At 38.9% G+C, this 22364-nt stretch overlaps 2 protein-coding genes across 4 annotated transcripts; one reads left to right on the top strand and one right to left on the bottom strand.

Moving 5' to 3' along the window:
• Positions 1-660: 660 nt before the first annotated feature.
• LOC116266203 (uncharacterized) lies at positions 661-4857 on the bottom strand. Of its 2 annotated transcripts, none has more exons than XM_031647330.2 (4): positions 4737-4857; positions 2861-4126; positions 2539-2769; positions 661-1111 (listed from the first exon to the last, which is right to left on the bottom strand). In XM_031647330.2, the coding sequence occupies exons 2-3, from the start codon at positions 4122-4124 to the stop codon at positions 2750-2752; spliced, it is 1284 nt and encodes a 427-aa protein (XP_031503190.1). In that variant the 5' UTR covers positions 4125-4126; positions 4737-4857; the 3' UTR covers positions 661-1111; positions 2539-2749. The 2 variants fall into 2 exon arrangements, with proteins under 2 accessions (XP_031503190.1, XP_031503182.1); XM_031647322.2 differs by having other exon boundaries at positions 4657-4821.
• Positions 4858-10300: 5443 nt separating this feature from the next.
• LOC116252833 (NEP1-interacting protein 2-like) lies at positions 10301-14543 on the top strand. Of its 2 annotated transcripts, none has more exons than XM_031627402.2 (5): positions 10301-10834; positions 11833-11984; positions 12770-12853; positions 13848-14027; positions 14123-14543. In XM_031627402.2, the coding sequence occupies exons 1-5, from the start codon at positions 10753-10755 to the stop codon at positions 14246-14248; spliced, it is 624 nt and encodes a 207-aa protein (XP_031483262.1). In that variant the 5' UTR covers positions 10301-10752; the 3' UTR covers positions 14249-14543. The 2 variants fall into 2 exon arrangements, with proteins under 2 accessions (XP_031483262.1, XP_031483271.1); XM_031627411.2 differs by having other exon boundaries at positions 10304-10834; positions 13860-14027; positions 14123-14542.
• The last annotated feature ends 7821 nt before the right edge of the window (positions 14544-22364 follow it).

The raw sequence follows: 22364 nt of genomic DNA, 5'->3' as shown, positions 1-22364 counted from the left end.
CGGTAAGAAGGAGGAACACATCCGGAGGGTTGTCACAAAGAAGTGATCAGCATTCTGAATAGGGTTAGCAGTGAGAGCTTGGCATTCCATTGCACCCAATCTTAAATCAGCCTTGCTTCTGGGTCTTAAACCATGTAATATACTCCCAAGCTTCAAGCTTTCAGTAACCACTTTACAAAATTAAGAAAGCAGACATGAAGTAGCCAAGATGATAAACAGATGGAGCAAGGATCACAGGCCATAAGCAATTTCATAACAAGAGAGACAGAATCTTATGTTTGAGCTGTGCTTTACCTTTAAATGCATATTCAGGTTACCGGCACGATAGATCTACACAGAACAACAGAGGCTGGTAATGTATGCTGAACAAAAGAATCTAGGTTCACCGTGCACTCATCCAATCAAGTTACTCGATGTTGCAGATTGCCTGCTTTCGGGTACCAAGTTGAGAACTGGCAAACGCACGCGAGCTCCATAAGAAACATTTGACAAATGCAAATCGCATTATGTTCATGTTGAAATTTCCAGGTACAGAAGGTGCTCGAACAAAATTAAGGCAGAGGCCCTCACGCAGTAAAATAAGGTACACAACTCTCATTTAGCCGCTGGTAGGCCCTGAAAGATTTATGCAAGGGTCATTCAGTTGAACAAGTCAAAATGTAAAATAGACAACTAATCAGACAATTTGTTTAAGTATCTGGCACAGTGTATCTCAGCAAAAAAGTCATTTTTTCAGAATCTACTCTACTCCATAGTCCAAATGGATGATGATTTAGTAAAAGGACATTGGCACGTTCAGTTTTAGAGTACCAAAGTATGACTTGAACTGATTACAGTGTCAGGATTCTAGTTTTATGTAGTACTTGCCCTATATTAAACTGTGGTGACTATATGGCAGGAAACAAGACAGAAAATGGAAAGCCACAGCCTCTCCGCCAGAGGCTAGACTTCCCAAGCTAAACACAAGAACACTCAGTGAGCACGAGTCTTTGATTTTTCAACCAGGACAATCCGCCCATTCCATTCGGTCTGGTCTAAAGCTCGAATTGCGGCATCAGCATCCTCATCTCGATCCAAGGACAAAAAGCCAAAACCTCTTGAATCACCAGATCTTGGTACATTAGAGAAGAAAAATGGCCAGCGTTAGAATTATGGTAGATGTAATACTAAAATAGATTAAAACATGATAAACAAGAGTAAGGCAATTAGATGATACAATAAAACAAGAGTAAGGCAATTAGATGATACAATAAAACAAGTTACATGACCACAAAAACATGCCTGATCACCAACATTACAAACCATAAACTAGACACATCCTTAATAGACGTTATTAAAGTTTTAGATTAGGTTCCATTCTTCCACCTGTCAAATCACTAAACAGAATCGCTCAGTTCGGCATATAGTGGCTTCAAAGTACAGACTAAATCATCAAAGTATAATATTAAGATAGAGGTATGACAACCACGAAATAATTCATTTTCAGAGAGTTCTTTTGTTTAGTCTTAAGACTCCTAACCATCATGTTGACCTTTTCATGAAGCTGGCTACAACTTATAATACATAAAGAAACACAATCCTATGAGTATATTTTTTTTTTCCAATCAACTCCAAAAGCTCAAGCAATATTAAATTTAGTCTTTGATCATACAATGTCACCGCCACAAAAATGCCATCAGACTACCGGATCATTGCTTTTGCCCTGATGCCTAGAAACATTACAACGTCTTGAAGGTCTACAGACAGAAGGTAAATATAGCACATAACTGGTCACGATAACCAGGATCATTATGTGCAACATAGACCTCAAGAACAGTGGTGGTATTTTTAGCCGTAACATTATATGATCAAACATACACACCACAAACTACAAATATTTGAATCTTTTTTCAGCTACAGATAGGTAAATGTCATACTGATAAAAAGAAAAACTTTCAACCATATAAGTTATAGTACATGTACCAACTGCCACAAGGGAAAGTACAGCCTAACCTGGAGAAGGTCACCAAATTTTTTCATTGATATGTGAGTTTAGAACTTTAATAAAGTAAAATTAGACTCCTTATGTCAGATTGGTTCAGAGGTTAGCTTGAAAGTCAAATAGTAAAATTTGATCCTTTTGTGAGAGACAAGAACAAAAAGAAGCAGGCAACCGCCACACATACAAATAGCAGGCTACCGTTGTTTGGGCTGGCTGTCTAGCACAACGGCAACATCCTTTATTGGACGATACATTCTTAAGTATGTAATAAATGTGTGTGTGACATAACCTTTTCATATTTGAATGACTCAGATGTAATGCGTGTTTATGTTGATACTGATCTCATTATATATGTAAAACATGGAAAAGAATCTTTTTCAAATATAAATTCCAGCCTATTCATCGGAAGAATTACATATTACTTAGCAAGCATGTACAATTTTCAGATACAAAATGCATCATACGCACATTTACAACTTGGCATTGCATTACTTTGATATCTCGAAGGTACGCATACATGTGCTACTAAATGAAATTCTCGTAGAATTTGTTCATACCTCCTGTCACGAACAATGCGAACATCTGTCACTCGGCCAAATCTAGAGAACTTCCTCTCTAAATCTCTCTCAGTGGTGGCAAAGCTGAAACCAGCAACAAATAAACTATTCCCAGGTTTCCCCACTCCAGTACTCCGATTTGGAGGAGGTGACCAAGGTCTCCTCCTTGGAGATCGGCGGTGAGAATGATAAGCTGATGGAGGGGACCTCCTCATTGGAGAATATCTCCTCCTGACAAATCAAACAAACAAACCAAATCAAAACACTTAATTGAACCTAAAAATATTCAGGGTACGCCATCAGATTTCCAAGCATGTCCTACCTTGGGGATCTCCTGGAATGTTCCCTTGCATGGGGGACCTTGACCGCGACCTATAGCGGTAGTCTCTTCTTGAACCAGAAGGAGCATCCTTCTGTTCCCTCCGCCTGCTGGGCGATCTAGATAATGAACGATCATGTCTTTTGTGCCTTCCTGGTGAAGAGTGCCTTCTTTTTGGTGAAGTAGATTGGCAACCTTTAGAGGAATCTTCCTGTTTTGGGGAGTCTTGCTGCTGAAATCTTCGAGGAGAACGAGATCCCTTATCTGTGCGAGCAGACTTTCTAGGGGAAAACTCCTGCTGAATATTGTCATGAGAAGTTGTTCCTTTCTGTTCAGAATGACCCTTTGGCGATTGCATACGGGAAGGACTACACTTGAGTGATGATGAGTGCGGAGTTTCGCACTGAGGAACCGGAACTTCTTGATTTTCAGATAATGGTGATACATGAGAATTTGGTTCCATTCCTGCAGATGGGAATCTGTGAGGAGATTGTGTACAGGAGTCTGCTGTTGCCGTAACCGGTGAAACAGATCCTAAGACACGCTCTTGGGGAAAATGGTGGGAGTAACTTCCTTGCATGTCCTTGGTATTAGGTTGTGCGTCCAAATTGCTGGAGCTATAGGATTCATACTTCTGCATATCACCGGCAACATATTCCATTTGGTTTTCTTCCTTGTCTAACCTGTCAACGGGGTGGTTCTTATAAACAGCATCTGAAAGATCACCATCTTCGTCATCATGGTCCTTACTTCGAATTTCATCACTCGACTTACCAGCATAACTATAAAAATCATTTCCGGTTTCTCCAGCTGAAATGCCTGAATTCTGCTTTCCATGAACATCAATTTCATCGTTTAGCTTTTCAGTAGGCAAAGATGCAATCTTCGTCGGCGAGGAACAACATCTTCTCTCAAAATCATCAACAGCCTCCATATCCCTGTCCCTTCCAATACAATCTCCAGCGATTCCATCTTCCCCTGGAATATTTGATCTCTCCAACTGATCACCGTCTTCCATTTCATGAATATAATTTCCGTTCACCACAGGCAACGAATTAGCCTCACCATGCAATTGCTGCTGATTCAAGTCCATCTCCATCCGGCCATTCCGAACATCATTCTCATGGCCACAGCCCTCTTCGTCCTTACCTGCCGCTAGGTTCAGATCTAATGCAGCTGACCATTTACCCCCGGCAGGGATCTCACCGTCAATCTCAGCAACACCCATTGAAGCATCGACCTCTTTATCAGGTGAACCAGAATTCATCACTTTCATATCCCCAAATGAACATAAAACAAGAAAACAAGAATAAGGACGAGAACGATAAGTTGTTAACGCAGAACAGGAAAAAATTGAACCATTTTACTAAGAACCAATATCTAGTGCACAACATAACCATATGAGATTCCAAACCACAATGCAGGCCAGATGAACCTCACAAGACTAAAGCGAACTCAAGCCAGAAAAAGAAACAAGAAAAAGGTATTGAAAAAAAAATTAAAGAACCCAATACGACGACCACACTCAACACCACCCAAATTCTAAAAAAAAAAAAATCCAAACCCAAAGCCCCAGGCCCTCAACGCGCTTTCTGCTGGAGCAGAAGAAAACCAAAATGAGACAAGCATAATTGAATAAACCAGCAAGCGTCTTCTCCGAATACCCAAAAAACCAAATTTGACGATGAAGCAACCCAAGAGCCGCCATTTCAGGTGATGCCCAAAAGCGAAAACAACGCCAAAATGGAGAAAAAGAATATAAAAAGGAAAAGAAAGCGAAACAAAGATCATTGACACACCTTCAACAACGAAAGAAAGCTTCAAGCTCTCTAAAATCAGAAGAAACCAAGCGCAGGGAAAGAACAAGCAATCAAAGAACCTCAGAGGAAGCTGAGAACCCTAATGGGGTTCGATCTTCAAACAAGCTATCGGTGGGGTCTCCGCGGGAGAGCGCGCCAATTGGGGGTTTGCTCGTATATAGCGGTTGACCAACCTCTCCCCTTAAGACCTGGGCTGTGTTTGGAAGAAACGGATCTCCATTTCCCAGGTTTCGGCTCTCCTTCACTGGGCTCGGTCAATACTTGAAACAAGTCGGGATCTACGAAAATCCAGATTTTGCCCGTCCATGACCCTAAATCCTAATGAGTTGGATAGGCAAATTATTTATCATAATGAAATTGATCAGAATATAACAGTTTTAAGCATTGTATTTAAGAAGGAACAAAGAACAGCGGTGGGCAGTTGTTTATAAGTTCTTCAAATGGATTTTATGAGCCAAGAAGTTTAAATGAATGTCAATCTAAAATATTTATCATCTAATTCATGCATTCAAGTAGATTTTATAAATGAATGTTACTTTAAAATTTTTATGATCTAATTCATGCATCAAAAACATTCATAATCTTTGGAGCATATTCATACAACAGTTAATTATTACAATTTTCATTACGAATATGTATATGTGGCATACTAATGAAACAATTTATTACAATTCTTGTTGCCAAATGATAGTTAATATATCGATAGCACTATTAACATAATCAACACCCATTCAGTGGCAAACCATCTCAGAAAGATTTGGAGTTTTTAGGAATATTTTAAGAGTTTTTCTATTCAAATTAATTTTATTTTTTTCACAAATAATCAAGTTTTTAGTAAGTTAAATTGCTAATTAAAGCCTTGTACTGGATAACCCCATCTTTTCTGACCTGTATGGGTTCAAAGTAATGGACAGAGGGATTAAGGACATGGTGGATCAGGTTTCCATTGGATATATGTTTTACCGTATCCAATTTCTTGGATGTTCACATGTTCGGGTTCCGATTCAAATTTGAATGTGAATGAAGAAAACTCCAACCCAAGTTTGAAATTCACAAACGAATCTGATCCGAGATCCACTTTAAGATTCATAATCAAATCTGATCTGAAATCCAATTTAGATGCTAATCTTTCATATGCATCGCACTTACTTAAAGCAAGTTGATCAGATATTCAATTCAAATATGGTCAAGTGTTTTTTTTTTTTTTTAAAAAAAAAAAAAATCAGGACTAACCCAACCTTTTAGTTAATGACAACGAGTCGTTTACAGACAGCCAGGGACGGAGGCAGTTATTCATATAATCAAAAAAAAATAAAAGCTTATTTTTAAATTGATACTTTGGGACAATTTTTCTCAATTATATATTGGCATTGCTTAAAAAATTTAAATTTTATAACTCTCTAGAGATGCGAATATCAATAAACTTAGGTGTATAGGACTGATAACCTAACTTTACGTAGAGGAATGTCATTAAATGAAATGATCATTTTGTTCATGGAATTGATTTGAATTACAGATGGCAAAAAGATTTTGAATTGAAGCTTCAGAAATCGGAAAAATGATAAACTTAGGTATACGTAACACATAACGTAAGTTTATGCAAAAAAAATGTTATCTAAACATTAAGTGACCATTTTACCCCTAATATGGGTTTGATGAGTTTGATCGATCTGACTGGACCATCATGTACGCCTACTTCTATATCGGCTCTAAGATAAAATTTCACTAGAATTTTGATAGCTTTGTGGCCATATTTTCTGACTGGGCCAGCCTCTCTTGTGGGTGGATAGATAAAAGCTTGTCACATGGAATGTAGCCCGTTTCAATGATGGGGAACGTGCAAGGATGTGGTCTTCCATTCAAACACGGTGGAAGCTGTCTGGATGCACCTTTCATAATAATTAAACGCAAACAAATTGTTTAGCTTACCTTATTTTCTTGTCACATCTTTGGGTGTTTCCAGTGCTCGGTTTTGCAACTTAACTCCAGCTTCAAAAAGAAAAGGAAAAAGAAACTTTACTTCATTTTGTATTGTTTTCGAACTTATTAGTTTCTAACTATCGTCTATCACATGCAGTGTGTGATATATTAAATATCTCAAAAGGTCAATGGAATTCTCTAATCAAAAGCGCAATTCAATCCCAACTAGGCAAGGATGGACTTGTAAGATCAAGTGTGTATGAATTATAAATGAATCTTAAAAAACCCCAAAATTTCAAAAAATATTTCCAAAAGAAGAGCAATTAAGTCACAAACTCTTGTGTATAGTTGGTGCAGCGCCATAGTAAATCAGTCCACATCCAAGGAATTCAAGGTTTGAATTGTCATGTTTTGGTGTTATTCATTTGGACTGCAAAGGATAAAAATACGATACAAGGGTAATGAAATCAGACTTCCCTTCATTCCACGTCAAAACGTGGGGGTCGCTCTCCCCCAAGCACACAATTTATGAAGCCATGGAGTACCACGCTGCTCTCATGGCGACCTCTAGTAGTAATGGCCTGCTTCAGTTCAGTTTCAGACCCTCGCCGCCCTCTTTGAGCGGTCAATTGACATCATTGCCAATGTAAATTAGAGAGGTCCAACACGTCGTTTGCGGCATGGAGATGTTTTTCGATACTTGGCCTTTCAGCCTTCCAAAGGTCAGCAAACTAGAGTTTGAAAGGAAGCCGGAAATTCAATTATTCTTGCAAGGCATGATAATGGTCATACATTCAGGTGAAATATCGTCTCTTTCTCATATCTTTTTTCATTTATGTATTAGGACATCAATGTTTTGGGATATAATATATATATATATATATATATATATATATATATATATATATATATATATATATATGCAATAACGTTGAGATATATATGCAATAAAATTCAGAGGTCTATCTCAAGGTTATTCAAGGACCTAGTTATTCAAGGACCTAATGTAATAGGAAAGTGTTTGGCAGTTCATGAGAAGTGAAACCATATTGGCTTCCTCTTGCCCCCATGGTTTTGGGCATTGGGCTGGGCTCGGCCTGATAACGAGCCGGGCCCAACAGGCCCAACATCCAAAAACTAGGCCTGAGTCCGGCCCGACTCAAAAAACTTGAGCCGGACCCAATTAAATTTAAAAATATTTTAAATATAAATATAATTAATTATAATAAAATAATATATATATATATATATATATATATATTAATAAAAATTTTAAAAATAATATCGGGCCCGAATAAGACTTATTGGGCCCACCAGGGCTGACCTAATAACGAGTTGGGCCGGCCCAGCTTGATTCCCTTTTTCTTGGGCCCGGGCCCAAAGCCGAGTAGGGACGATTACTGGGTACCAAGCGGCAGCCCAGCCGAGTGTGCAGCCTTACACATAGTCACCGTGCTGTCGGGCCTAGTACGCAGCCTTACCCGTAGTCACGGTGTGTAATTCAGATAAATAGTACCCACATGAATTGAATTGAAGACACATTGTGAGCATGTTTCTTCCATCATTCATTCAGCTATGTTGTAACCCTTACAATACGGAAAGAATTTTAATGAAGGTGGAAAGGTATAAATGAAACCAGACAGCAACAAAAAAAAAAAAAATCAGATACCCATTGAAAAAAAAAAAAAAAAGACAACCCAGCCATGTCTGAATACGGTCTAAACAGAGTGCATGTCTGTCTCAGACCATTCTTGCAAACAAACACTCAACCATGCCCTAAATAGCCGTTGTGGTCATTAGAAAAAGAGAATTGCATGACCATTTCTTTGTCAGTCAAGAAGATTACTACGTGAAAAGAGAGTTGCGTGTTGATAGACCATGTTGCTGTTGTTTTCTTCGTGTGAAACCAAAAGGCGTCTCAGCAATCTATCGTGGCAGGCAGAGGTCCAGACGTAAGAACCCGTGAAGGAGACGCCGGAAAATATTTATGATTGATGTCTTATCCCGATTATTGGATGTGTTAAACTCGTAACATGTTCAGTTTGTGGCCGTATACATGGTAACTGGATCATTTTAACAGAACTGTGACAACTGAAGCAGAGGATTTCTATCTTTGTTTTTCAAACACAGATTCACTGTTGCATTGGGAGATTATTTGAGAGAACTGGGATGGCAGGATGAAACCACCGTAAGAACTGCAAGCGTCTCTTGAAGACTATATCTTTTACGTTTCCTTTTTTCTATTACGCTTTCATCTGCTCTTTCTATAAAATAGACATAAAATCTGCACAGAAGAGTGTAGATAATAAAGACAATTTAACTAAAAACCATATATGGAAGTCATTAATCTTACACATCTTCACCATAACCGAGGAATGTGCACATCATCCAACTGTCAGCATGTCCTTAGCCTCTTCTGGCACCTATGGCCAACCCAGGTATAACTCATCCATATATATATATATATATATATACTTGGCGGTCTAAAATGTTTTCCAAAGAGATGAATATGGACAGAGCTGCTGTTCTGTCAGGGCAACCGAAGTGGGCATACTCGTGCATGCATTTACGATTGGGTTTTGAATGTTGCGTTAAAGAGCACGAGCTCCTCCTCTGGCAATCTCTATCTAGTCGTTCCCCAAGTGGACGAACTTCACGTAGGGGAGAGAAAGCTAGGCAGTACCTTTAATTTTGTGGACAGCTTGTAATCGAAGTTTTGTCACATCGAATGGGGATTCAAACGCGATCGACATTGAAAACCGCATAGAAACTGACACGACATTTTATCCTTCTTCCTTCACAATCGAACATAGTCAGTTCTTTAGCTAGCTTTCAATTTAGGGACTAGATGCCGATGAATATAAAGCCTATACTGATGTAGCCAAAAATGTGCTCATATAGCTAGCATTCCAAAATGAACATGGATATTATTATGAGAGTACAAGGGCAGATCTAGAGCACATATTTTAAATGGCATATATTATGCTTTTATTTGGACGTTTACCCCGTTCCCAAAGCAGTAGTTGTTTGTTTTTCTTCATTGTTCATATGACTTTATGATTTGCATTTTCTGAGATATATATCTTACCTTTTTCTGCAAAATGATCTTTACGTGGAGGATTTCTTTTCTTTTCTTTTTTCTTTTTCCCCTGATTGATTACTAAAGAATGTACACAACATTATGCTACGGAGGCCGTATCTGGCCTGTTGGTCTGTTTCTGCAAAAGAAAATGTTTCTGAGCTTCTTCCTTTTTCTTTTTCAGCAACTTTGGTGTCCAAAACGCATTTACCTATGTTCGAAGATTAAACTTTGAGCACGACAAAACTAGATGAACATTTTACCAAAGTTCACTTTCACTCCTAAAGAGGCAGGATTTCTTTTTCTCTCGATTAATGGACCGTCTTTTTCACCAATTTTTCTTCCTGAAAGAATTTCTCCTCTCCTCTCAAAGTGTACCCAAGAAAAATCAATGGACTGCATTGTCCGACCCTACCCTTTCGATGGTCCCCAGCTCCGAATCTAAGTTCTAAAGGAGATAAAAGTACCGTTTCTCTTGGCATCGATCCTAGCGAGTTCCTTCTTTCTTTGGATATTCTTCCTCAACAACATCAGATTTTACCGAGAATGCAACTTGTTGATGTTCTAGATGTCGATAAGGGTGAAGGAGGTTAACTACAGGAGCACAGAGTCGGACTGGATCTCCTAATCAAGCTATTAAATGATCATTTACAGTCTTCCAACTCATAGAGGATGGACGCCCATACACCCAAGTTGATAAAATGATGGATCTATTATCAAGTGGCACCATCCACTAAGCAGGGGACCATTAATTCCCCACCATACTAATCTTCCTGTAAGAAAGCTACTTCTTCATGTGAGGCTTCTGCAAGGGGAGAAGATCAGACCAGTTTAGCTATAAATGCAAGACTTCACCCTTGCCACAGCACCACTCTCTCCCATAAGCCCAAAACCAGCAACTTCCCCCTCCCATCTCTCTCCCCTCCATGTTCTTCCTCTTCCTGCCCCTTTACTTGTAAGGGACTCCGCATCAACTCTTTCCATTGAATTGCAGCTCCCAACCAGCATTCTTCTCTTGATCGGTGGGCCTACAAGGGGAAAAGATTGTTGCAGCTGTGGTGCTGCGGCTGGTGTTCATGGAGAGTGTGACCGTGCGAGTTGCATGGAAGATACTCAAGGGCTTCACTTTGGCGGCACTGACCTCTGCGTTTGCTTTAGGTAAGCATCATCTCTTTGTGTCTGACAGTGGTGTTTGATCATCTCGGAAAAGCTGTGCAGATTCAAAATAGTTGAACTAGAAAGGGCCTTCTGAACATTTCAGAGGTGAAAACAGGGCTGCCCATTAAGCTGTTTCAACTATGAGCAATTGTTGAATACCATTGCAGCAATTGCTGAATATGCCGCATAGAGTCGCATCCCCTGTACGCTAAGTTGTGTTATAGAGTATGAACATGCAATAAAATGCAGTGCGATTCCGTAAGTGGCAGTGCTTGAGCATTAACTCAAGTATCTAACAAGGTTATGCCGCCGTGTTTGCAGAAACTCTTTGAGATACAGTAACGATTGGAGCCGCGTTCTCCTGTCATTCCCATAAGCCGTCCTTTGTAGTGTTGGTCCATATTACACATGCCATGTTCCGAGGACAATTAAGAAGAGAAAGAGACTGTCCCTGCCTCTCTGTATGCTTTTTTTTGTGTGAGTAAAAAAATTAAATGGTAACTCTGACTTTTTAGACTCATACAACCATTTAATTAAAGTCGTTCGATTCATGATGGATGACTAAGAAAAAATAATAAGAAAAAGGTGATGAGTATTTTCATCTTTGTAGAGCAAGGAGTGGGCAGAGTCTTGACTCTTCTTAAAACTTTTATTAAAAAAGTTTACATATAAATTTTTAATAAATATGCATTCTATATACATATTTTGAAAAACGATATTTTAGCTTGTATCAAAATTTTGAATATATAATTCGAGTTGTCATCGTTAAAAATTCCAAACTCCGTCCCTGCATCCATCCACTTTGGATTGACAAACTTGGTTAGATAACCTGTCTGAATGGGCAGAATCATCGTTAGTAGACCACTAAAAGGAAGCAAGTGGTACAAAAAAAATGAATTGAACGTGACACAAAGTGACAGCATTAACAAATCCCAATTAATGTTGGGAGCAAGCGATGCATGTATTAAACAAAAGCTGCAAATGTGCGTGTACCGCAGTTGGTGCGATCGTGGGGCTGGGGGTTGGTGCGGTGCGCGGCCAAACTGCAGAGATTGGGTGCGCTCAAGGTGCAAAAGTTGGAGCCTTCAATGGCGTGATTGTGTCCATCGAGATTCTCGACTCCACCATCTCCGGCGGACCATTTTCCTTGGTAATTAATTTTCCAATCACTATCAATCTTCTTATTCATCTGGTTATTTATCAATTAGATTTACGACGCAAGCTTTTAAGTTGAAGAACGTTAAAAGTGTAATGCTTCAACCCAAACAAACTGACCAAAAGTTCAAGGTGGGCTCATGTTTATGATAGTGCCAACCCAAGCCCAGCCCGTTGGTCATCATCCTAGCTTGTTCGTGCTTGCTTCATCAGCTATTCAAGATTGATGTTGTGAATGCAATTTAACGATCGCAAGATCGTATGCACAATTTAGTCATGAAATTTTTAAGTTCAATTTTTTTTTAATTGAATCTATATGGTAGACTTAAGTTTAAAAAATGAAGTAAATATGACATAGAAGGACAACCACGTTCATTTTTGGTTTTTAAGGTCTCTTTTGCTCCTTAGGATCCACCAATTTTAGGGTGGGGAAGAAGGTTTGTATAAAAGAAAAAAAAAAGAAAAAACAAAGAAACAAAGAAAGGAAAAGTAAGAATGATAAAGAAAAGAAGCAAGAAACCAATCCCAAAATAGCATACAAATCATTCTGGCTTTCTTTCCACTTACTAGTCCCAAGGCTTAGTACAATTCCCAAGGCTTAGTTCAATTCCCAAGGCGAAGCATAAGATTGCCCAGTAAACGAGGAAGAGAAAATTCAGCAAGAACATCAAACGCTGGCTGGGTGGTCGTGGTCATGTCTCACTAGATGGTTAGTATTTTCATATAAAAAAGCATATGTATAGACGCTAATTATATCATACTTTGTTGTGGATGATGCAGATGGCCATCTTTAGTAGCTTGCTCAGTGGCAAATTCTTCCAAGAACGAATGAGACGGGTGATCGTAGCAGCATATAGACGGCAGGTAAATAAGTTTTCACCGTCTACTGATCTTTTTTTGATAAATCTAACTACTTCGTGTAAAGAAACTCATACTACTGATCATACTAAATTAAAGAGTAAATAATATGATTATTCAATTAAGCCAACAAAAAGGGAAGAAAATTAAAAGACAAGAAATAAACTTTGATCAGTTGGTGCCCAATAAATTACTAGAAGTTGCAGGACTACTAAAAGCCATGATGGTGGTTTCTGCTATACCACTTTTCCTCCATGAACAGAAGATGCATCCAATAGAGCAGCACCATAATAAACTCACGAGCATGATCTTTATGCCCTGAGGAACGAACCTTTCCGCCCCCTGAGGAAGGTACCTTTTCCAAGACATCGCCCTTTCAAAAGGCATGCATCCTAATTAATATGATGAAAGCTACTGTCTCCTAATTATTGTTGTGAAAGCTGCTCCCAATTAACATGTTGAAAGCTACTCCTAAAAGAAAAAAACTATGGAAGCCAGTGTTTCTAAGTTTAAACTAAAATTTATTAGTAACACCAAATCGGGCAAGATTGGGCTTTCGGATGAATGAGGTTTGACCCACCACCCGAAGAAGGCCGAAACTTCCACCGAACCTCTCATCCCTTAAGGTATAGGGTCTGTTTTGGTGCTTGGAGATGCTACCTCCATTACGCTTCAACTTGAATGTCAGCCCATCATTTGCAGCACAATCATGAGTTGGCACCCCGAGGATTCAAAACGTTGATTGACAGCACCTACCCAATCTCATAGCCAACCCCCTTGGGCATGGCAAGGTCGGCCTTTGTAGTGACCGAAACACATACACCACCTGAATTCCACTGTTCAGGGGAAAAACTTCCCGGCGAATGCTGGAATCCGGCCCGTCAAACTGGCACTTAGAATATGGTTTTAGGTTTTGATTGCGTTGAAGCTTATTAATTTGTGAAGTGTTTAAATTATACCTATATGTCTACTGAGGGACAAAGATTGAGAAGAGTCATAGACATTGTTGCAGGCCAGCGCGGTGGACATGAGTTATGAGGATCTCACCAGTCTCTTTGATGTAAGCGCAACAAAGGGGATGTCTTCTGATTCCATCACCAGGCTGCCGGAATTTGTTGTTGGCAGGAAGAGAAACGCCGGCGCCGGAGAGAACCAGGCCCCTTGCAGTATCTGTCTCCAGGTTAGTCTTCCTTAACAAAACGTAAAAGCATTTATATATATATGATCTTCTTCACTTCATAGTTACATTGGGTAGTATTCCTAATTTTTGAGCAGGAACTGAGTGAAGGGGACAGCGCTCGGAGTTTGCCTAAATGCAGGCACCATTTCCATGTGGGCTGCATAGATCGGTGGCTCATATTAGAAGGCTCCTGCCCAATTTGCAGACAAGATGTCAGATGAATATATATATACAGATATACCAAAAATATAAGAAATCTCTCTCAATTAATACTTTGATGTGGATGTCTGGATTGGCCTGTTGATATACCCATTACTGTATATATAAATGCGTGGGATCTTAATGGAGCTATATATGTCTATAGCTGCATTAAAATTAGGGGATGTTTAGGGACATATTAAGTGGTAGGAAGAGTGAGGGTATTGCTTGTATTCACTGTACAATCGTTTTTGTATTTTCGTATACAATCAAAATAACATTTTTGCTTGTGGGGAATACAAATGCGAAGCTAATGAAGAAAATAGCCCGTCCTGAGCTCAGTTTTGGATTTTCTTGTGTGAAATGGGGTGACATGATTTGATGAACATCCTTTTGTAATTTGATGAAAAATCGGATTGGACTCGGATTTAAAAAAATGACATCCCCTCCATATTCGGATTCAGAAATTGTTTTAAATAAGTACACAATTGTCCGATTCAAATTTGAAATAGGATTCAGTTTCAAATAAATATCCTGTAACATCCAATGTCCATACACTTTAAAGTTACAGTTCGTAGCATATCATAACGTGGTTTAGGCTTTAGATTCAGTTGTTTATTAAAAGTCCAATTAACGTTAAATAAAAATCGGAATTGGATCATAAATTTATGAAAATGGTATAAGTTTTTCTATCACAAAAATCATAAAAGTAATCGAATATATTGACATCCCTATTCACACCTTTCTTAATTCACACTTGAACAAAGAAATTCACACTTGAACAAAAAGTTCACAAGTTAGAGAGAGACGGAGAGATTACTTCGATGGATAAGATTCAGAGCTTTCGATCCTGCTGTATTTAATGGGCCAGTGGGCTTGAGATTCGCGTTACAGGTTAACAATCTCAGAATCGTCGGTTGGAAAGCAGATACATGTGTTGCATTCTTGCTCTTACAAGTGTAGCACGAATCTTAATTTCTTTGAGAACCATAGAGTTTTACTGCACTTAATTCGCTGTGAGAGGTGGATGCTTCATTTATTATGCAGCTACTGTTGTAGTTGCCTGTCTATGTGAAAATTAATCTTCACGGCCCGTCTCTCTCGTTCACGAACGGTGTCCTACTGCTCGATTAATTGGCCTTGCGACAAAGTTAACCGATCCAAATGAACCAAGTTAGCCAACTATCTTAAGATTCACGATCCGAACCCTGCTTTTTTCTTCTTTTTTGATGCAACTTATTGATGCTACAGATCAAGAAGGCCAAACGAACTTGAACGAATCAGAAATTGATTGCTAATTCAAGCCCACCGGTGTTGCCGATGCTTTTTATGTCTTGACGACGTCTTTGCAGAAGGCCATATGATCGTAGATCATTGCATTCCAAAGGATGTCTGCAAAAGCCATAGCATAGCTGGTTGGATTGAGTGTTGTATCGATAATGTGTCTTTAGTTACATTCTTAATGCTCTTTTTTTTGAACCGCAAACAATAGTATGTGCGACATTTCCTTCGCTATAGTATGTGTTTTTCTTAACTAAACAAGGGTGTGAACGGATTTCCATTTGCATCTTATGTTCTTGACCACGTCCTGCTTCCTCAATGTCGACATGCAAGACATTCCACAAACAGGAACCCTATAGTGCATCTTAAGCTAGTCATAGGCATATCATGTAAAGGCAATTCCTATTTGATATAGCTATTTGTGCAAGTATTTTACGATTAAGAAGGAGCTGCTTCTTGCGCAGATAGTGTATTAATCGACTATAGGGTACCCCATTCTCGCGGGTTACTGCATTTATCCGAGTGATCCACAAACGATGAAAATCTCGCTTTTGCCTTCCTCTACCCCTATGGCTGGAAACCGAAGCCCTTATTTTCTGTTGAGTAGCAGTTCAAGTAAGTCTTGAATGAGATCCTCGAAAGCTTAATGCAAAATATATACCCTCGTCTAGTTTGATATATTGATTTCGATGACAGGTTGGGTGGGAGCTTTGGCCGATTTCAAAATCCCATATAAAAACTCGGTTGAATTTTTAGTATTTTGATTGGTGCAGCACAAAGTAGGAGTAACCCAACGCAAAAAAATGAAATTGAGAAGAAGATGGACAAAGAATGACTTTCCCAGGTGCACTCAAATATTATTTTATTGAATTCGTAGAGCAGCCAATCGATTTTCTGTTCCTTTGTTTGTTGATGAGAAAAATCTCTGGGGATGGAGAAGTGAAAACGAGCTCCGAAGCCGATCAAGCCATCTAGGACAGTCAGAATCTTGCGGTTCGATCTCGTGAGCATCTATTCATTTGCTTCTTCCTTTCTGTAAGCTCTGATTGATCGTTCGGTGCGGATCTTTGGTTTCTCTCCCTCCCTTTGAAACTCTAGATGGTAGTTGAGAGTTTGCTAAAACCCTAGATTGATTGGCTATCAAACCTAACCATAAGGGTTAGGTCGAAATCGAATTGTCCCTCATTATAAGGACAAGGCCAGTAGCTATCTCGCCATCATGCTTGACATAGGACTCAAATTTTTTTCCTTCCTTCTTATTATTGGTTCTCACAGAAGCCGTGCCATTGTCAAGAACCAAGTACAAAGTAAGACCACTAAAGAAGAGAAAGAGACTCTCCCTCTCCTGCTCATGAACACATGAGTTCATGTGCATCAGGGCGCTGGTCCACCAAAGATCCACAAGCAGTAAAATAATACCATTAAATATGAGAGTAGCAAGGGACCATCACTAGTAAGTTAGCCATCCATGTCCCATTTACTGCTATTAATTGCGAGCCATAGATACATACGAATGTCAACCTGGTGCATGTATGTGTGTGGCGGTTGGTGCGCACCTTTTGGCTCTCAATACTAAGTCTGTGTTCTACACTCAAGTGAAAGAAAATCTCAGATTTTATTTTCTAAACAATACAGCAACAGCAACAAGAATTTTTCGACAGTGCTGCTTCTGGATTTCGGTGAGGAGCAAGATACCTTTCAATTAGAGTGCCGTGCATCTACCATTTACAGTTTAGTAGAATAGCGCTCCTCACGAGAATTAAACTAATGATCAGACTTTCACGAGTCTTCTCATTCGACCAACTATGATATGTCTCTTGAGATTGTCTCTAACCATCGAGAATGGGCGGTTGAACGACAGGTTAATCAGCTGATTTGAATCACATGAGTCGCATTCTAATTTGATTTGATCTAGTGTCACACATAGATTTTTAATTTTTAAAATATTTTAGTTTTTTAAAAACTTTAAATGCTCTTTGATGAATATGATATTTTTAGTTCCTGCCTTGAATATGCATATGTAGGGTAGAATTGGACCACGTGTATGTGCCCTTCTTTTTTCACATATGGTTTTCCTTCTTGAAAAAGGCATTTACTGGATGGATATATTGGACCTCCTCGAGCAATAAAGGCACCTGCGAAATGGAATAAAATACACAGAAAAAGATCAAAAAATAAAAAGTGCAAAAAGAGAAAAAGTGGGTCGGCCTGCCCAAACTTTTGGAGAAATTAAAATGTAAGTTGGAACGAGTAGTCCGTCTCTGCTAGAGCACACGTTGGGTGCTTCCTGCATACATGGGTTCAAATGCACTTGCGGTCTCGTGTGGGACAGAGTTGTTCTTAAATTATTAAGTAGAAAAGGTGGCTCTGCCCGGAAAAGTGGTCACAAATACTTCAATGATACACTGTGAGGCTGTTTAGTGAGAAGAACATTTGTGTTCTTGCCACAAGCAAACACTATGTTCTAGGTACTCCAGGCATCATAGTGTACTTCGCAATCACATATTCGTAATTTGAGAACACAAATTGTTTGCTTATAAATACTATATATTTAACGTTAGGTGTTATTGAGTATTTTTATTCAATTATTATTATTATTATTTGGTGAGAATAATCAACTGGCGAAGGAATGTGTATTTGTATGGAAGGTGGTAAACAATATCGGATCAACTTTGAAACACATAATCTAATTCCAGCCACATTACGATATGTTAAGAACTGACTTTTGAATATATGGACATTGAATATAAAATATTAATCTAAAATCTATTCTGAATACAAATTCGAATCGAATTTGATATTCATCTAAGATCGAATCCAAATGTGATAAGATATCATATGCACATTCAATATGGTGTGTGTGTGTCAGTAAAACCTCGTTCATGTAGGTGAGACGGCCGTGGGCAGTGGTGTTAACATGCTTTTCCCATTCCTCTGCCCCCATGTGGGCGTATTTATTCGGCCCCCCTCAATCCGCCTTCAATTCAGCCCACAGTTTCTGAAACCAACTGCATGTTCCAGTTTCCCTGCCAGTTTCCTTTATAAATTTATAAGGACTACGTATATCATCATCGCCGTTGCTATTTTGATATAAAACAAGATTGAATTAAAAGCGAAAGTTCTTATTAGTTCAAATTTGTAGGTGAGATCCTTTATTGCATGGTCAAAGTTATCTATACTCGTTAATGATAAGTAGGGACCTCTAGTTCTAACTGTTCATTTCAATTTGTCCGTAGAGAAAATGAAAAGACAGTAGACTTTTTACATGTAATTGGGTCGAATCTTCGTTGGATCTCAGTCAGATATGTATTGGAGTCGAACATGAATGAAACTGCCCATCAGGACGCATGTTAAAAGATATATTAAAAGAAAGCGTCGTACAAATACAGTTGATTTGGTTTCTGCAGTGACGCGGCCCTTAACCATGGTTGAGAACTTGAGCTTCCCCGAGGACACTGCGCTATGCATGCACCTTTCATGTCCTTATCATGGCAAATATCATCAGGAGGTAGTGGGGCATGAGAGTTGTCTTTCATGGGATGTCGCTTCCCATGACATGCACATGGCCACGCTGCTCTTCATGGACCTCGACCGCCATTACTCACGACGATGATCTTGGTAGCAACACATAACTTGCTTCATCTACTACCTTGGATTTAATTCACAATAGATTGATTTGCAAATGTAATTTCTGTTCTTCATTTCGTTTCTTTTTTACTTCTGTCTGGATTTTATTCATTTCTGCAAATTTTCATCTCTGAATCTCTGATCTTCATTTCTTAGAGTTTCTTTTTACTTCTGCCTGGATTTTATTCATTTCTGCAAAACTTTCATCTCTGAATCTCTGATCTTCAATTCTTAAATAATGCATGTTTATCTGGAGTGCTGTCTGCTATGGATCAGTTTACTGCTGCTTTCATGAAGAGGGTGGAACCCAAGTCTTGTTGCAACTCATTGTAAGGAAAATATATGGTACTATGTGAATCCCAATCTTGTGGGCACCCACAAGTTGCTGACTTCCATTTATTCTATGGATTATATTTGCAGACTGCTGACTTCCATTTATTCATGAATTATATTTGCTGACCCTTATCTAATAATACATGTAATACTTCATCATCTTATCATCTTTTCAATATTCGATGACGAATTAACATGTGCTTTCCCCATCATTTTAAATGTTGAAGCCGGAGAATCTTCATCAAATCGAGTAACAATATGCTCTTCTCTTATTTCCTTTTCACCGTTGGTTCTTTTTCTAAACGTTTTATACTTTCTGAAGTACTGAAAAGTCTCTCCCTTTTAACGATTACAAAGGTACAGAAACCCAAAACCAGAAAGGTCGTCGAGATTGTGATGTGGAGTATAGAACCACATTTTTTACAAGAAATTTTGATTTTTGGATACACTGGCATCGACGGAAAACTATGCTGTACAAAATTTTCTCTGAAAACTCGGTTTAATGTGAAGAAGCTGATCAGGTAACTGCTCCAGAAGAAACCCCCCTCCTCTTCTTCTTTCACTTCAGAGAAAGCTCCGTCATAATCCAGCTACTTGCGTTGGCTGGAAATAGGCTGGCTTATGCCAATCTAACCAGATACCGGCCGGAAAAAAGAATGAATTTTATGTTCTTATTTTACTAATTTTTCAGTTACATACCAGCAAAGGAATGAATGCCCTTACCATGGGCGACTTAAGCGGCGCCACTTTCCCGTCGACATACATCACCAGTTTCTTTAATTTCGTGATTCCGGTGCAGATCATGGAACTTGGTGCTTTTAATTTCTTATAAATTCGATAGCAAACGGTTTTGAATCTTAAAGGGCATTTAGAATCTTGCTGAATTAAAAAAGAAAAGAGAAGCTGGGCCTCTGAGTTGATGCTGTCGAACATTTCTGCCGCGCCAAGAAAATCTCCTTCGTCGATCATCTTGGCAAGAGAACTGCTGCTGTAAAATCTACTGTTCAAACAAACAGTAGATTTCAGTAAGGTGGATTTCAAATCTGCGGGTGAAAACAGAGACTGTCGATCTATAATCCGACAGGAGAGGTTAGAGGTCAGATTTACGAATCTGAGATCCTGTCACCTCCGATCACGTCCCACTTCACGTGTATTGAAAAATGATGAAGATATCCAAAAAAAATTTAAAACTATATTAGCAATAAATTATATAAATAGGCGACGACTTCAACATAAAGGTGAGCATGGCCATGTAGTGGCTAGCCACTCAAATTTGATCGCGACAATATCAGCGACAATTCATGCATTCGTGGAGTCTCAAGAGGACACATTCCTTTCACCTTTTCTTCTTCTTTCTCTTCTCCTTGATCCTTTTTTTTTTTTGTTTTTTTGTCCAGACAAGGAAGTAGACCGCTCAGAGGAATCATTAAGCATTTCCAAGACCTTAGCAATGTCAATGTCAACGACAATAGAGAAATTTATACTGATGGTCGTCTGGCAAAGTCCAAAGGCCAATAAAAAGGTTCTTTAATATCAGTTTGTCTTCGTTCCCGCTAGACTGAGCCTTCCAAACAGTGTTTGCAGGCAAAGTGGTAAGAAGGCAGATAACATGAAGAGAAAAGAATGGGTGTCTTTAGGCCCCCTTTGATGCATGGTAAAATTAAAAAAATTATAGAAAAATGTAGTTTGATGGCTTACAATTTTTTTCAAGACAAAAACTTCACTGTTTGATGAACATGAAAAACCTACCGTGGAAAATTTTTTGAACCGTTGCATATATAGCCCAACAGCATATAATGTCAATGAAACATTGTAAAACAGTATACCAACATCTTGAGTCTTAAAAAAAAAAAAAAATACTGTAACAACATAAAGAGTTTAAGGACTAGCTAATGCATCTTCGATTTTTCAGTATAAAGAAATCCCAACTAATGGTAGTAGCAGTCTTCCCAGAAACCTCAATTGTCAATGAACCCAAACGAACGAAACAGTAAAAGACCCTCCAAATATAAAATTAAATCCCTAAAATCAAACCCATACTGAATCTCCAGATTACAGTAACGAGAACCTTTCTACCGTGAATCTACGGCAAAGAGAGGGAGGTGTAGAAAGAAAAAGATAGAGAGCTACTATTCTCTGATTGTCACCTGCTCAAGTAATTGATCGTCAGGTACACGAAAACGATGGTGGAAGTACTAGTGAAGTGCCGGTGCTTCTGCCAGAAAACAAAGACAGGAGGGGGACGAGGGAAAGGCTCTACTGAATGTGATCTACGAAACCAGCGAACTTGAATTGTTGAGGAGCCGCTGCTGAGGAAGAACCCACTGCTATAGAGGCAGGAGAAACAGCGACAGCAAGAGGAAAAATGCCCAACGAGAGAGGTGTACAGGATGAAGAAACGGGCAAAAAAGTTTTTGATGGAAAAAAGTCGAACCTAGGGAGGTGACTTTTTTGCGTGGGAAGTTTTTTCAAATCCACGGAAAAGCACATGGTAAAATTTTCTTTGTTCGAGGTTGCAAAAAAAAATTATACAAACTTCAAATTCAAAAATTCCACGTTGCATAGTGTTTTTCCTGTGCATGAAAGGGGCCTTAATGTCACGGAAATGGGACCAGTACAAGTTGCTTACTATGATGATGTGCTTTTATTGTGAGATTTGTCACTGTTTAACGCTGGGGTTATTGGCTGATGTTGCAGACCCTACCACGCGACAAGATCTGAACGCTACAAAGAATCAAAACAAGAAATCAATTTTTTAATGGTAAAAGTTCAGTACGTTTTTTCCCCTTTCTTCATAGTAAATCATGTGTTCCGTCGTACTTATCCACTTTGCAAAGCTTTTGCAGAGCAGTCATTTTTTGGACCAAACCATTGATGAGGTGTCCTTTCTTCGGGCCT

The sequence above is a fragment of the Nymphaea colorata genome, chromosome 1 (assembly GCF_008831285.2).
Source record: "Nymphaea colorata isolate Beijing-Zhang1983 chromosome 1, ASM883128v2, whole genome shotgun sequence".
Taxonomy (NCBI): domain Eukaryota; kingdom Viridiplantae; phylum Streptophyta; class Magnoliopsida; order Nymphaeales; family Nymphaeaceae; genus Nymphaea; species Nymphaea colorata.
Note: the sequence above shows the minus strand (reverse complement) of the source record. Positions and strands in the feature narration are given on the sequence as shown.